Raw genomic sequence first — 17,594 nt, 5'->3', positions numbered from 1 at the left:
TCTTTAAGGTTTTCAGGACTACTGTTGACTTGGGCTTATCATACTGTGGTCATTTGGCATGTCTAGGTGAAGGTTACATAGGAGTAACTTCCAGGAAAGCCTCTCGACTCTATTTCAATTCTCTTAGTCACTGAAACCTTATTTTGGTGTCTTTCTTTTCCCCCTTTTGGTCAAAAGGCATTCTAAATCCTTCAATGCCAGGGTCAGGCTCATTCCTGGAAGCCATATCCCACATCACCGGGAAGACTTACACACCTGGAGTGTTCTGTTGCATGTAGGGGGAAGAGTGATGAATTTATTTGCAAAGTTAGGCTTATAGAGAGAAAATCCACATTTGAGCAACAAAAGTGGTTCTCTGGAGGTGACTCATAAGAGCAAGCCTTAAGATCAAGGGTTTGAGTTATAAAGTAGGGAGTTTCTAAGTTCATATAGCATATGTTATATTCATGACATTCCATCCATATGTCACATTATTATCACTTAGTTGTACAATCCTCATCACTCTCCATTTTAAACAATTTTCATGGCCCAAAACATCTCATAACTCTTGTCAGCCCTTAATTATTTGTCCATAGTATTTGTGTGTACTAGTATGGTATTCCTATTAATTATACTCCCTAGTATGAAATAGTTGGATTTTTCGCATATACCCTTCTGTTTTCAACTCTCTGTGCTAGTGTCAGACCTTAGAAGTGTGTCATGCAAGCACCTATCTATATTTGTTGTTCTTATCTGTGGGAAACATGCCTTTAAACAAGCCCTTTCAATCCTATTTGCCTTCAACAGCTCTGATACTTCTCATCCCATTAACATAGACAGTTTTCACCCCATCCGTTCCCATACCTTTGACTTCACCATCATTAGCATATCTGAACATGTTATATTATCATTCCCCCTCAAAAGACATTGCTTTTACATTTTTCGGAGAGTTCATAGAAGTGGTAACGTACTGTATCTCTCCTTTTGTGTATGACTTACTTCACTCAACATTATATCTTCAGTGTTTATCCATGTTGCCATATGTTTCAGGACCTTGTTCCTTCTTACTGCTGAATAGTATTCCATTGTATGTATATACCACATTTTGTTTATCCACTCATCTGTTGAAGGACACTTGGTTGTTTCCATCTCTTGGCAATTGTGAACAGTGCTGCTATGAACATTGGTGTACAAATGTCTGTGTCACTGTTTTCAGATCTTCTGGTTATATACTGAGAAGTGGAATTGCCAGATTGTAGGGTAATTCGATATCTGGTTTTCTGAGAAACCACCAAACTGTCTTCTACAGTGGCTGTACCATTATACATTCCCACCAACAATGAATAAGAGTACCAATTTCTCCACATCCTCTCCAGCATTTATTGTTTCCTGTTTGTTTAATGGTAGCCACTCTATTGGTGTGAGATGATTATCTCATTGTGGTTTTGATTTGCATTTCCCTAATGGCTAGTGAAGGTGAAATTTTTTTTTTCATGTGTTTTTTAGCCATTTGTATTTGCTCTTCAGAAAAATACCTTTTTATATCTTTTGCCCATTTTATAATTGGGCTGTTTGTACTATTCTTGTTGAGTTGTAGAATTTCTTTATATATGTAGGATATCAGTCTCTTATCAGATATATGGCTTACAAATATTTTCTCCCATTGTGTTGGCTTCCTCTTCACCTTTTTGACAAAGTCTTTTCAGGCACAGAAGCTTTTGATTTTGAAGATTTCCCATTTTTCTTTCTCTTTTTTTTTTTGTTGCTTATGCTTTGGTTGTAAGATATAAGAAGTTACCTCCTGTTACTAGGTCCTAAAAATGTTTCCCTATATTATCTTATAAGAGTTTTATTGTGCTGTCTCTTATATTGAGGTCTTTGATCCATTTTGAGTTAATTTTTGTATGGGGTGTGAGGTAGGGGTCATCTTTCATACTTTTGGTTATGACTATCCAGTTCTCCCAGCCCCATTTGTTGAAGAGACTGTTCTGTCCCAGTTCTGTGTGTTTGGGGACCTTATGAAAAATAAGTCAACCATGTATCTGGGAGTCTATTTCTGAACTCTGAATTCCATCAATCATTATGTCTGTCTTTATGCCAATACCATGCTGTTTTTTTTTTCAGCTCTTTTTTTTTTTCTTTTTTTATCTTCATTTTATTGAGATATATTCACATACCACGCAGTCCTACAAAACAAATTGTACATTCGATTGTTCACAGTACCATTACATAGTCTAAATCAATCCCTGACACCTTCATCAGCACACACCCAAAAATAACAAGAATAATAATTAAAGTGAAAAAGAGCAATTGAAGTAAAAAAGAACACTGGGTACCTTTGTCTGTTGGTTTGTTTGTTTCCTTCCCCTATTTTTCTACTCATCCATCCATAAACTAGACCAAGTGGAGTGTGGTCCTTATGGCTTTCCCAATCCCATTGTCACCCCTCATAAGCTACATTTTTATACAATTGTCTTCAAGATTCATGGGTTCTGGGTTGTAGTTTGATAGTTTCAGGTATCCACCACCAGCTACCCCAATTCTTTAGAACCTAAAAAGGGTTGTCTAAATTATGCATAAGAGTGCCCACCAGAGTGACCTCTCGGCTCCTTTTGGAATCTCTCTACCACTGAAGCTTATTTCATCCATTCACATCCCCCTTTTGGTCAAGAAGATGTTCTCCGTCCCACGATGCCAGGTCTACATTCCTCCCTGGGAGTCATATTCCACGTTGCCAGGGAGATTCACTCCCCTGGGTGTCTGATCCCACGTAGGGGGGAGGGCAGTGATTTCACCTTTCAGGTTGGCTTAGCTAGAGAGAGAGGGCCACATCTGAGCAACAAAGAGGCATTCGGGAGGAGGCTCTTAGGCACAATTATAGGGAGGCCTAGCCTCTCCTTTTACCATGCTCTTGTGACTACTGTAGCTTTATGGTAGGTGTCAAAGTCTGGAAGTGTAAATCTTCCCATTTTGTTCTTCTTTTTTAGGATGTTTTTAGCAATTTGAGGCCCCTTTCCCTTCCAAATAAATTTGATAACTAACTTTCCCATGCCTGGAAAGTAGGTTGTTGGAATTTTGATTGGAAGTACCTTGAGTCTGTTTGTAAGTTTGGGTAGAATTGACATCTTAACAATGTTTAGTCTTCTATTCATGAGCACAGAATATTTTTCCACCTATTTAGGCCCCTTTTTATTTCTTTTATCAAAGTTTTGTAATTTTCTGTGTAGAGGTCTTTTATGTCCTTGGTTAGGTTTATTCCTAGGTATTGATTTTTTTAGTTGCTGTTATGAATGGAATTTTTTTTTTTTTTTTTTTGATTGCCTCTTCAGTTAGGTCATTACTAGTGTACTGGAACATTACTGACTTATGTGCATTAATCGTATATCCCCCCAACTCTGCTGAATTTTTTTTATTAGCTCAAGTAGTTTTGTTGTGGAATTCTCAGGGTTTTCCAAATATAAGATCATATCATCTGCAAATAATGACAGTTTTACTTCTTCCTTTCCAATTTGGATACCTTTCATACTTTGTCTTGGCGATTTGCTCTGGCTAGAACTTCTAGCACAATGTTTAATAATAGAGGGGTCCGTGGGCAGCCTTGTCTCATTCCTGGCCTTTGGCGGAAGGCTTTCAGCCTCTCACCATTGAATACTATGCTGGCTGTGGGTTTTTCATGTATGCCCTTTATCATATTGAGGAAGATTCCCTCAATTCCTATCTTTTGAAGTGTTTTTATCAAAAAGGGATGTTGAATTTTGTCAAATGCTTTTTCATTGTCTTATCGAGATAATCATTTGATTTTTCCCTTTAGATTTGTTAATGTGTTGAATTACATCAACTGATTTTCTTAGGTTGAACCACCCTTGCATGCCAGGAATGACCCTCACTTGGTCTTGGTGCATAATTCTTTTAGTGTGCCTTTGGATTCGATTTGCAAGTATTTTATTTAGGATTTTTGCGTATGTATTCATTAGGGAGATTGGCCTATAGTGTTCCTGTTTTGTAATATCTTTATCTGGTTTAGGTATCAGAATGATATGAGCTTCATAAAATGAGTTAGGTTGTATTCCTTTTTTTTTTCCCTTCAATTTTTTGAAAGAGTTTGAGCAGGAAAGTTGTCAATTCTTTTTGAAAAGTTTGGTAAAATTACACTGTGAAACCATCCTGCCCCAGGCTTTTATTTGTAGGTAGATTTTTGATGACTGATTGGGTCTTTTGGCTTGTGACTGGTTGGTTGAGATCTTCTGATTCTTTTTGGGTTAGTCTGGGTTGTTCATGTGTTTCTAGGAAATTGTCCATTTCCTCTATATTGTCTAGCTTTTTGGCATCCAGTTGTTCATAGTATCCTCTTATGATTTTTTTTTTTTTTTTTTTTTATTCAGGGTCTGTAGTAATTATCCCCTCTTATTTCTGATTCTGTTTATTTGGGTCTTCTCTCTTTTGACTTTGTCAGTCTACCTAAGGGTCTGTCAATCTTGTTGATATTCTTAAAGGACCAACTTTCAGTTTTATTTATTCTCTCTATTGTGTTTTTTTTTTGTTCTCCAGCTCATTTATTTCTACTTTAATGTTTGTTATTTCTTTTTGTCTACTTGCTTTAGGGTTAGTTTGCTGATCATTCTCTAGCCTCTTCAGTTGTTCAGTTAGGTTCTTTAGTTTTCGATGTGTGCATTTAGAATTATAAATTTCCTTCTCATCACTGCCTTTGCTGCATCCCACTGTTTTTGATATGTTGTGTTCTCATTTTCATTCGTCTCTAGATATTTACCAGTTTCTCTTACAATTTCTTCTTTGACCCATTGCTGGTTTAAGAGAGTGTGTTTAACCTCCATATATTTGTGAAAGATCTGGTTCTTTGGTGGTTATTGATTTCTAGTTGTGTTCCATTATGGTCAGAGACAGTGCTTTTAATAATTTCAGTCTTTTTAGATTTATTAAGACTTGTTTTTTGCTCCAGCATATGATCTATACTGGAGAATGTTCCATGGGTGCTAGAGAAGAATGTATATCCTGGTACTTTGGAATGTAACAATCTATATATGTCTGTTAAGTCTAATTCATTTATCATATTGTTTAGGTTCTCAGTTTCCTTATTGGGTTTCTATCTAGTTGTTCTCTCTGTAGAAGAGAGTGGTCTCTTGAAGTCTCCCACTATTATTCTCTATTACTCCCTTCAGTTTAGCCAGTGTTCATCTTGTGTATTTTGGAGCTCCTTAACAGATGCATAAACATTTATGGTTGTTATTTCTTCTTGGTGAATTGTCCCCTTTATTAATATATAGTGTCCTCCTTTGTGTCTTATGACATCTTTGCATTTAAAGTCTATTTTGTCCGATTTTAATATAGCTACCCCTGCTTTCTTTTGGTTACGGTTTGTGTAGAATATTTTTTCCATCCTTTTGCTTTCAGTCTCTGTCGCAGAGTCTAAGATTAGTCTCTTGTAAAGACTGTATCGATGGGTCATACTTTTTTTTAAATTCTTTTTATTTCTTTAGTTTCGTTCACTGGTTTCACTTTTTTTTTTTTTGGCAATTTTGTTGAGATATAGTCACATAACATACAATCATTCAAAGTGAACAGTCAGTGTTTCACATATCATCATGTAGTTGTGCTTTCATTACCACAATCAAACTTTGAACATTTTCATTACTCCAAAAAATAAAATTAAAATTAAAATAAAAAAGAACATCCAAAACATCCCATTCCCCTTCTCCTCCCATCATTCATTTACTTTTTTTAATACAGTTTAATTGAGATATATTCACATACCCTACAGTCATCCACAGTATACAAACAGTTATTCACAGCACAATCATGCAGTTGTGCATTCATCACCAGTAGCAATTTTTGAACCTTTTCCTTACTCCAAAATAAAAATAAAAGCAAAAAAGAATGCCTAACTCTTTCCATCGCCTCCTTCCCACCCTGTTCTTCATCTTATTTTTTCCCCATTTTTCCACTCATCTGTCCATACACTGGATAAATGGAGTGCGAGCCACAAGGTTGTCGCAGTCACACCGTGTGGTCTACATAGTTACACAGTTGTCTTCAAGAATCAAGGTCACTGGGTTGCAGTTTCACTGCTTCAGGTATTTCCCTCTAGCCATTCTAACACACTAAAGACTAAAAGGTGATATCTGCATAGCGCATAAGAATACCCTCCAGAGTGACATCTGGACTCCGTTTGAAATCTCTCAGACACTGGAACCTTATTTGCTTTCATCTCTCTTCCCTCTTTTGGTCAAGAAGATCCTCTCATTCCCGCATTGCTGGGTCCAGGCTTATCTCCAAGAGTCATTTCCCACATTGCCAAGGTGATTCACACCCCTCCAAGTCACGTCCCATGTAGGGGGAGGGCAGTGAGTTCACCTGCCAAGTGGGCTTAGTGAGAGAGGGGGCCACATCTGAGCAACAAAGAGGCTCTCTGTCGGGGGCTCTTAGGCACAGTTATGAGTGGGCTTAGCCTCTCCCCTGCAGCAACTAGCCTCACAGGGGAGAGCCCCTAATTGGGGGCCTAGCCCATTAAATTGGCAGTTCTCAATGTTTACAGGAAAATCAGCAATAGCCCAGGTGGGGAAGTCCGACACTTTTGCATTTCTCCCCAGCTCCTTGGGGGACCCCACAAGTACACTTATACCCTTTTCCTGTATCACTCTTGGATGTGTCAGCCTGTATAAACACACCAAATCCCACTTGCCATTCAAAGCTCCATGCACCTGTGGTGTTCAAACAAACTGATCATGCAAGTTAAATTATCTAGTGTGCTAAAGAAAATATAGATCCCACCAGATAAACATCGTCTCCCTTGGTCTCACATATAAGTTGTAGTTTTAAAACCCGATCAGTATCATCGTTTACCCTTGGGCCTGATTTGCCCTAGTCCTAAACAGATCCTCTTCATTCATATCTCTAATTAAAGTCTGAATCCTTTTTCATCTTTTTCAACAGTTGCCATATGGGGTAAAACTGACATTTGTAGCTGCCAAGTTCTAGCTCCGAGTCTCATTTATCACGCAGATAGATGGGTCATACTTCTTAATCCATTCTACCAATCTATGTCTTTTAATTAGAGAGTTTAATACATTCACATTCAGAGTTATTACTGTGAAGGGAGTTGTTGAATCAGCCTTGTTATCATTTGGTTTTTAGTTGTTAGATCTATTATTTTTTTATCCCTCTCCTTTTTTTTTTTCTTTAAGTTACTCTTACTAATATTATTCAGTTCTGTGTTCTTCTCCAGACCTCTCCTTTCTTTTTTTCTCAGCTGGTAGAGCTCCCTTTACTATTTCTTGTAGGCAGGTCTCTTTTTAATAAATTCTCTCAGCATTTGTTTGTCTGTAAAAATTTTACACTCCATCAATTATGAAGGAGAGCTTTTCCGGATAAAGAATTCTTGGCTGGCAGTTTTTTTCTTTCAGAATCTATTTCCCGCTGAGCAGTCAGTTCTTAGTCTTAACGTTGATTCACTTGTATGTGGTGAATCGCTTCTCTCTTGCTGCTTTCAGAAGTTTTCCTTCTCTTTAGCATTTGACATCTAATCAGTATAGCTTTCTTGGACCAGGAATAGTTAAATGTTACCACATCATCTGGAATATGTCCTGTTCTGAGACCTGAAATTAACTAATTCTCCAAGGACATGGTATTTGGAGATAACTGTTACTATTTTACTTTGTGTTTTTTGTTTGTTTTACAGCAGTCTATTAACCATACTTATTTTAAGTCTTTCAGATTGGTCCTTTAGTTCTTGGGATATGGATTTTCTTATTTATTTTGCCTCTTCACCATTATGATTTCAGGCATTTGGGGAATTCTCTTTCTTGCTTTTGAATTCAGGTATATATTTAAATAAGTGTTGTTTTTTTTTTCTTCTTAAAGTTTGTTTTTACCTCTTATCCAACATTTAGATTTTTGGGGGTGGGGGGTGGGTAGGAAAGGTGGCTTCTTGCATTAATAAAAAAACATTGAGTAAAGTTTCCCTATTGCCATTGTGTTTGTGGAAAAACATGCTCTTAGAATGTCAGAAATTACCTCATCTGGAGCTTAAGTGAAAACTACTCACTTCCCTAGTGTCTTTATATTTTCCATGGGTGCTTTCTGTCGGCTTTTCTTGGTAACCGTAATATATTATGGCTAAGTTCAGTTTTGTTTTTCTTTTGAAATAGAAGATTCATTATCTTCATATTTGCAATATTTCATTCTGGAATTCAGATAGGGAACAAAAATAGTTGGTTTTTGTTGTTGTTTTTTTTTTGTTGTTTTTTTTCATTTTCTAATACTTCACCATTTTTAGCTTAGAAGCAGAGAGGAAGGAAAAAGCAGAAAAGTTGCAGTGGAATTGTGTGAACTTCTAGGGGCTGCAATCTTTTCTTCAAAAATTCTGTCTACCTTATGTGTTATGTGAATCCTAATTCTGTTGAATTTCTATCTGTTTGGGATATGTATATATTATGGTTGTAGTTTATAAGATATGCCAGGCAGCAAACTCTAGTTCCAATTAGAGATAAAAAGGAAGAAGATGAGGACTTGGGAAACGTTCTTTCCAAGCCCTAAAATATTTCACTTTTACTCATCCATACAGAAAACAAGCATGAGGCCAAGAGGAGGCGAACGGAGAGAGTTAGGCGAGAGAAGATAAATTCTACAGTAAATAAGGATTTAGAAAACAGAAAGAGGTCTCGGAGTAACAGCCATTCAGATCATATCAGACGAGGAAGAGGAAGACCTAAAAGTGCATCTGCCAAAAAACATGAGGAAGAAAGAGGTATGAATAAACTCAAGTGATTTTTTTTCAAGTATTAAATTGATCTGAGATCTTAATTAGGTATTAGTGAAGAAAGTGTTTGGTAGGCATTGAGCTCCTGTATTTAAAGTGACAACTCATATTTTAGTGTAAAAGCATTTCCTCTATGGTAGATGCTTATAAAAAAAATCGCCAAAATTTAATTCTTATTGGAAACCTAAAGGCTTAAAGGTAAAATCTACCTGCTAAAAACTGATGTTGGTAGAGTTAAGGGATAGTAATTTGTATATGACATCCTGGAGAAGCCTGTTAAAATGGTACTTTGGTTATCAATATTTTTTAAGACACATCTGAGTTCTGTTAAGACCTATTTCAGACTCTTATATTATGAGTTTAAAAACTTTGCTATTGCCCAAGTATTCTTTAGTATGAATTTTTAAATTGCTTGTCAGGAGATTTGTGTGCTCTGTACTTTGAGGCAGCTTTTCTACAGTTAGGTGAATTCTTCTTGGTCCAAAGTGTATTTGTATTTCTTTTATAGATCTCCTTTCTTCTGTTAAGTAGTGTGTCTGCAATAGCTTGTTTTTAATCATTAACTGAAATTTCAGCTTCCCTCTTTCTTTGATTTAAGCATCTTTTTAAGAACTTTTTTTACCATGGAAATTTTCAAACATATACAAGAGTTAGGAAGAATAGTATAATGAACCTCATATTCCCATGAATATTGTTAAAATGGAGACTTTAAAGCCAGTAGTTAATGAAAAAAAGGGGTAGTTGCTCTTTATAATTCTTTAAAAATCTGTTTGCCAAAATGATTTCATCTTTAGTGAAATGCATTTATAAAATTTCATACTTTGTGAGTTGTGCTTTGCTTCTTCAGATATTCTATCTTATGTACTCAAATGCTTTCTGAATAAATGTAAATTTCTTATTTTAGACATTGAGAATTGTTTTTACCATTTCTCTCTGCTTTGTTTGTTATTATTTGAATAAAATTACTGCTTTTAGGGAAGATAACTTTACTGGGAAAGCTGTCCCTAGCTTTTATCAAAGTTAAAGATTTTTTAGTATTATGTGATTAAGGGATTAAGATTTATATCTTATTTGACTGTACTATAGGTAAGTACTCCTTAATTTCTTGGATAATTTTGCTGCTTTTTCTCTTTATTATGCTTTCCCAGAGACTTTGAATCATCCTCTCAATCTGAATGTAATTCTTAAACAATGGGATGATCAGAAAATCTTTGCCAAAGATTGTTCCAGAAGAGAAACTGGGTAAAGAAAAGCCAACAGAGAAAAAAGCAAAGAGGGAAATACTGCTTGGCCCAGAAAATAGAACATTCTTTTCAGTTGAAGTAAAGGAAATATAACCCAAAGAACAGAGAAGGAATGCTTTTGTTAGTGGGTGAAAGGAGATGAGAAAACAGATAATGACAGCCTTTTAGTCAGGGAAATGAAATCTGTATAGTTGTGCAAGGCAGGATTGAACTTTTATTTAATGATAACTTGAGAAAAGGAAGAAGCATTTATTTGACAATATTTTTTTTTTTATTTTCAGTTTATTACAGAAAATTTTTAAGAAACTTTCTTTTTCTGGCTGAGGATATCTGCTTTTAATTTATTTGCTTTTTATACAAACTGCAGGAAACTGGTCAAAGCAATTTTTGTAGCATAAACTGGAATCTTTTAATGTGGACCAGTGGTCAGCAAGTTTGTTCTATGAAGATAGCCAGAATATAAATGTTTTACATTGTGTGGGCCATACAGTCTCTGTCAACTCTGCCATTATAGTGATTGGAAAGCAGCCATAGATAATATGTAAATAAATGGGCATGGCTGTGTTCCAGTGAAACTTTATAAAAAGTGATAGCCAGATTTGGCTTGTAGGCTACAGGTTGCCAATCCTTGATGTAGAACTCTGATCCCTAAATTAAAAATCCCTAAATAAAAATAGGTATAAGAAATATGAACTTTTGAAATGTCTATATATTTTAGAATAGATTTATTCAATATGTTTCTTAGTTGCCATTTAGTTTAATTCTGTTTTTATTGACTCCCTCTCACAAGGCACTTGAAAAATTTGTAGCAATGTTTAACTTTATTTTAACATGTGAATTAAGCAATACCTGACACTGTGTCTGAAAAAAAAAAGTTGTTTTAAATGGCTTTATTGCTTTCTGTATTTTAAAAAAGAATGGAAAAAAGAATGGAAAAGGAAAAGTTGTTAGACATCTAGACAACAACAATAAAATAATAAAAACCGATCATTAAATTTAACAATTTTTGGTTGTTCTAAGATAAGTCTCTCTTTTTATGTGGATGTCTAATTTTTCCAGCTATTATAATGTAAGAATGACATTTTGATTTATTAAAATATGTTGGACAATTCTGAATATCTTATTAATGAAGTTATGGAATGGAAGTAGACTTCAAGTTAAAGATGATGGATTGAATAAATATCTAGCTTTGTTCCTTCTCCAAATCCTAGTAAAATAACAAGGGATTTTTTTTTAAAGGTGAAAAATCCCACAGGGATAAGGAATGGGAGAAGAAACAATAGCAACAAAATTCTGGAAACTTGAAAGTGCCTTAGCAGACTCATGAAACCTAAATTTGTAAGCTAAATTTGAAAGCTAAGAACTGCATCAGTTATGTCTGGAAATGGAGGTGAAGGTTGGGCTAAAAATAGGAAGGTCTTTTGAAAGTCTCTTTATGAACAGCCCGGTAGGGCTGTTTACTCTCTCCCTTCTCCAAGTTTATCCTTTGGAAAGGATGAGACAAAACAGAGTGTCTGGTCATTGAGGGCAGAAGTAGTATACTAAAATCAGGAAGAATAGATGAAAATTGGACATGGTGAGTATTGAGTTCTCCAGCCAGGCTTAAATATATAACTTCCAGGTAAGAGATTGGAAATATCTACTCTAGGGAATTCAAACAGCCCAAGAGAAACGGTCTAAAGTAGAGGTTTTCAGTAGGGATTTTACAAAAAAAACAGACTAGTCATATCATCTTAGAGCAATGACCACAGCCAAACTCCTCACATGTGCACTAGTTTCTTTCTGATTACTTATTTTATTTTGGTGTCCCACTCTTAAATATGAGCATTTTACCAAGCATCACCTAGATACCTGGAAGAAAGCATCTCGTTTGAAAAGCTGAGATCAAAACAATAGGGAGAAAAGATAACTTGGAGAAAACAAGTCTTTGCAGAGAGAAGAAAAAAGTTCAAAACTATCATTAGTATCCTTAGCAAAAGAAGATAGTATAGTCATGAAACAAGAACATGACATTTAAAAGGTAATTGCAAAGGTCAAAAAATCTCCTGGAACATGAATTTTAAAACATTATTACTATAAATGATGGACTGTAGTTAACAGTACAATTTAAAACATGTTCTTTCATGAATTGTAACAAATGTACCACACTAATGTAAGTTGTTAATAATAGCATGGAATATGGAAACTCTGTATTTTATGTGTGATTTTTCTGTAAACCTACAACCTCTCTAATAAATAAACAAAAAAAAAAATGATTTGCAGAAATGGAAAAGTTTAATAGAAGGTTTGAAGATAAAATTCAAGAAATGTTCCAGAGAGTAGAGCAAAAGAAAATGAGATAGAAAAAAAAAAAAAAAAGAATAGGAAAGGTAAAAAATTTAGAGGACCAGTATGAGGGTACACCATCTGTAAGTAATTGAAGTTTCTGAAAAAGAACAGAGAAAATGGAGGAGAGGAAATCATCAGTGAAATAATTCAAGAAATTTTCCCATCCTGAAGGACATTGAGTTTCTAGATAGAAAGGGTCCTCCAAATGCCCAGCCCAGTAGATGGATAGAAATAGGAATTATACCAAAGCACATCATCATATCTTGTATGGTTTGGGGTAGAGAAACTTCTTCACATTTTCAGAGAAAAGACTCAACATGATATTGTAATTAGTACAATGGTATACTACCCAGCAAGAAGCAAACTACTGATATATAAACAACATTGATGAATCAGAAACATCATATTGAGAGAAAGAAGCTAGACATAAAAAAGTACTGTGTGATGCTATTTATATGAAATTCAAGAAAATGAGTCTATGGTGATAGAATTCAAAACAGTGGCTATTGCTGGGAAACAGGGAGGGATTGATTGGAAAGGAGCATGAGGAGTTTTCTGGAGTGAAGGATATTTTATATATCTTGATTGAGGGGTGGTTTACATGGGTGTACAGTATACATTTTTCAAAACTCATCAAGTTGTACACTTAAGATTTGCATATTTCATTATGTATAAATTTCTCAATAATATAAAAAATAACTATTAAAAATGTGTTTAATCTTCCCAAGAGCAGCACCAGTAGTCAGGAGACAATTTATTACCTTCACTATTCTGAGGGGAAACTTAAAAGTCTTTACTCAAGCAAACTATTAATTAGTGTGAAGGTAGAACTAGAGATGCTTTTGGACATTCAAGGTCTCAAAAAATTTGCTTCCCGTGCTCCCTTTCTCAGGAAGCTACTGAAAGATATGTGCCACCAAAATGAAGAAGGAAACCAACAAAGGATACTGAGATCCAGGATACAGAGGATCCAACTCAAGGGTGAGATGAAGAGAATCTCCAGTTTGATGTTGAAGACAGATCTCAAGATAATTGTTCAGCAGGCCTAGAGAGCAGCTCTTTCATATTGGACAGGTCAGAAGACTTGTAAAGATTTCTTCAAGAAGATGAAATTGATGAAATACCTAATGTGTTTACATTCTGAAAGAAGATTTATACAACTAGGGGAGAGGATGGATTGAATTAGAATTGGGGATATAAAAAATTAAGCAAATTAAAAAGTATCACTTCAGGGAAAACAAAATGTGCGGGAAAGGAAAAGTGAAATTAATTTAAATAGTCATAATAACATAAGCATTGAAAATTGATCTTACCACAATTATGATTTAGCTGTAATAGAAGGATGAAGGATTGGAATGAGTGTTTGTTGTGGGGTCAAGAGATGCAAGCAATGGAATCCTAACTTTCCATGGTGGAAAGACAAGAGATAATGCCTAAAACCAAACAACCAAGAAACAGCATCATATAAAAATATCACTTAGAAATAAGGAGGTATGCGACTGATACTCCTTTTATCCAGTGTATGGACAGATGAGTAAGAAAATAAAGACAAAAGTAAATAAATAATAGGGAGAAATAAGGGTCTGGGATGTTTGGGGTGTTCTTTTTTATTTTTATTTTTATTCTTGTTTTGTTTTTTTTTTGGAGTAATGAAAATGTTCAAAAATTGATTGTGGTGATGAATGCACAAACTATGTTATGATACTATGAACCACTGATTATACCCTTTGGATAATTATGTGGTATGTGAATATATCTCAATAAAATTGCATTTAAAAAAAAAAAAGGAGGTAAAAATGAAAAGGAGCAACCAAAAAAAAGTTTTCATTTAGAGAGTGGGAAATGTGCTCAGGGGATGGACTTCCATTTTTGATATCACATTTTGTAAAAATGAATTGAGTCTTTATATGTATGTTTAACTTTGTTTAAAAAGTCAAAATAGTTGGTAGCATAACATTGTGAATATAATTAACATTAGCCATAATGTGGTTAAAAGGGAGAAATTTTAGGTTATATGTATGGTTACTAGAATAAAAAATTTTTTTAAAAATAACACATAGGTCTATACAACACAAACAATGAGCCTTAATGTAAACTATGGATTATAGTTAATGGTATAATTATAATAATATTGTCTCATCAGTTTTAACAGATTTACCACACTGATGCAAAGTGTTAAAAGGGAAAACTACGTGTGTGAGGGGAATACATGGGAACTCTATTTTCTGCATGATTTTTCTGTAATCATGAGAATACAGTTAGAGAACCTACAACTTCTGTAATTAAAAAAAAAAAAAAAAAAAAAAACCTTGGGGAAAAAAGTCAGGACAAAACTATAATAGAGTCATAATAAAGCCTGAGAAAAGAATTTGGAAGAAGGTACTCCACAATGTTAATTGTGATTTTAGCTGGTTCATGAGATAGGTGATTTTTCTTTTCTTTTCTGTTTTTATGTATTTTTCAGATTTTCTACCATGAACTTAGATTATATTTGTAATTAGGAGAGGGGGAAAAAAACCCCTTACTACATGGTATTTTTTAAGGAGTTTCTCTTGTTTTGTTTTACTTCATCAAGAGTAGAACATATTGGTAATGTCTTTTTAAAAATAGATAGGAGTGTTGGCTGTTATTTTCTGTAGCATGGCTAAGGTGAAGAACTTAATGTATTCCTAAAAGTCACCATTGATGTTCAGAGAGGACCATCTTTAGGGTGAGAAAATTAATTTTGATTAATGACAAATTAAATGACAGTGAACTCATTCTACTGAGAAGAAAAATATTTGATTCTTACAGAAATGATGTATGTAGATATTAGACTGTGTTTGTATAGAAGTTTTAGTATTTAGTTGATGACTTTTCAATTTCTCCTTTGGGTAATTTTTAAATTTTCAGTTCTGTAGTACTTTATAACATTTAATGTGTAGTGTAGTATTATGTGTAATATCGTTGTTTAAAGAATTCTTTGAAAGCTTTTTAAAATTTTTAAATTATTTTGTCTGTTTGCCCTTATATTAAGCTTACCCTTTTTCTTTTAACAGAGAAACAGGAAAAGGAAATTGACATCTATGCTAACCTCTCTGATGAAAAGGCTTTTGTGTTTTCAGTTGCCTTGGCAGAAATAAATAGAAAAATTATCAATCAAAGACTTATTCTGTGATACTTGTCTGCAGAATCTGTTGAAACTTTCTTCAGGATTACATCAGCAAATTGTCAAACAGTTATGGACTCTCAGGAGCATTTTGACTCTATCAATAAGGACCACTGATTGTTTTTTTCTCCCTGTTGATCCTCTGTATCATTAAACCTGTGCCACACTTTGGGAGCAAAACTGTAGGCTTGGACTCTTCTGGGATTTCCTTGTTTACCAAGGAGTATTGTCAGTGTTTTGTGTTTGGGAAATAACCGTATTTACCTTTTTAAAAAAATGCTGAATGGATGGTAAAGGGTTAAGGGTGGGGGTAGAGGTATGAAAAATAGGGAAACAGAGTACTTCATAGTTTTCAGGTTTGCCACCAGAGATGCAATATTTTAAATATTTTCAGAAAGAATGACTTTTAAAAATATATATTTCAGATTTTCAGCACTAACAGATTACATATATACAGTTCATTTACTTTTAATAAATTGGCAATTGATATTTTATTGAATGGGGAATTAAGAATATAAACTGTAAATTTTGTGTTAAATTGATTTTTTTTCCTTGGCCTGTATTTTTATGACTTAAGGTATGAGTTCTGTTTTGGGAGATGCTTTCTAGACAGTTGGAAATTTGGGTGCTATATGAAGAAAAATAGGATAAATGTCCTATTTTTAAAATGATATATCATACTTCAGATATACACACCTTTTTTTTCTTGAATGTAATTTATTTATTGGTTTAAATAAAAACTTTTCTGCTCTCAAGATGGTGCCTGTTAACCTAAGCATAAAGTGTATTTATGACATGCACAGTATTTCTTAGTCACTTTGAAGCTTATCTGAATGGATAAATTATCAGTCTGATAATTATTTAAATTGTTACTTAACCTCACTATGGAAGAAATAATAAACTTTAATATTGAAACTAAGTAGATTAAGCTGTGGTATAAACTTTTTCTCTAGTGAAGTTTGTGAAATATATTTAAATTCTTAATTTTACGTCTTGTATTATGTCATTACTGTTTATAGTTGATTTATTTAAATCTAAATGCTTTTGCATTTTTACATATCACTTTAATGGTTTGTATTTTCAAACTTGCAGTAACCCCGCTATTTTCAGCCTTTTTCTTGAATCTGTTAGGAAGTCTTAAACCCTCAGTAGGGAAGATAGACATGAGTTAGCTCCTACTTAAGACAATCTCCCTTTCATTTTCAACAGCAGCATTGTCAGCTTCATCCTGTACCTCCTATCCCCTCCCAAAAGAAAAAAAAGGTCTGCATTTTTTCCACTTTATTTAAATGGTATTCAGCAGAGGGAGCTTAAGAGGTACTCTAGGTAGGATATAGAATTTTTCTAAGAATTCCTTTTCCTTTATTCTCCTTATCTACTTGAAGGTACTACTACAGTGACCTTGTGTTCATTTTAAAGTCCTAGTGACGGAGTTTACTCTTAAGAATGCTAATGCAATTTTATCTTTGAAACATACTATAAGAAAACTATTTTCATTTTGAGAGAAGAACCTTAAAAATGATTAATATATTAAAATCCTTGCAAAAATATATGACCTCAGAAAAAGCAAGAACAGCTTTTTAAAGATCTCTTTAAAGATTATTGATAATGTCTATTTAAAGCTGAATCATATTGGAAAGTCATGTTAAAATATTCATGGGTTACAGTAAGGAAGGAGATTAGCGACTAGGCTGGAGGTTGCCATGTAGAAAAGTAATTGTTTTTGTTTTACTTCAGATGCTCATAATGTTAAATCATTGGCTTGTTTAAAAGTTTCACTGGCAGAGGGCAAATTAGACTTAACCCTGATTGTAACATAACCTATTTAACCAGTTTCACTAAAAATTCTTGTAAATAGGTGTATTTATAAGCTGTCTCACTATAAAGCTAAAGAATTTAATTTGTCTGGGTGTGTTACAGTGGTCTCGGAAAAAATTACTTTGTCACTGGTGCTGAAGAAACAAACCTCTCTTGTCAGCAGATGTCCTAAGAGCATAATTGTAGTTCTTAAATTACTTATTTCTAAATTTGTTCAGCTCTAATGACTATAAATGGATTAAATATTCAAAATCTCCTGAAATGGTTCTGTGATAGGTCTGTTGAAAATCTGTTCAAAATGTGA

At 34.1% G+C, this 17,594-nt stretch overlaps 1 protein-coding gene across 2 annotated transcripts in view; it reads left to right on the top strand.

The window, feature by feature from the left end:
* Positions 1 to 16,227, top strand: part of C22H16orf87 (chromosome 22 C16orf87 homolog) — a 40,768-nt gene extending 24,541 nt beyond the window's left edge. The window contains exons 3-4 of one of the 2 annotated variants that reach the window (XM_037815736.1): positions 8,558 to 8,740; positions 15,363 to 16,227. In XM_037815736.1, the coding sequence (XP_037671664.1) occupies positions 8,558 to 8,740; positions 15,363 to 15,481 (302 nt within the window). In that variant the 3' untranslated portion in view covers positions 15,482 to 16,227. Of the gene's footprint in view, positions 1 to 8,557; positions 8,741 to 9,900; positions 11,035 to 15,362 lie in introns of those variants that run through there. The other variant, XM_037815735.1, reaches the window with a different exon arrangement.
* Positions 16,228 to 17,594: the final 1,367 nt, after the last annotated feature.

The sequence above is a fragment of the Choloepus didactylus genome, chromosome 22, assembly GCF_015220235.1.
Source record: "Choloepus didactylus isolate mChoDid1 chromosome 22, mChoDid1.pri, whole genome shotgun sequence".
Taxonomy (NCBI): Eukaryota; Metazoa; Chordata; class Mammalia; order Pilosa; family Megalonychidae; genus Choloepus; species Choloepus didactylus.
Note: the sequence above shows the minus strand (reverse complement) of the source record. Positions and strands in the feature narration are given on the sequence as shown.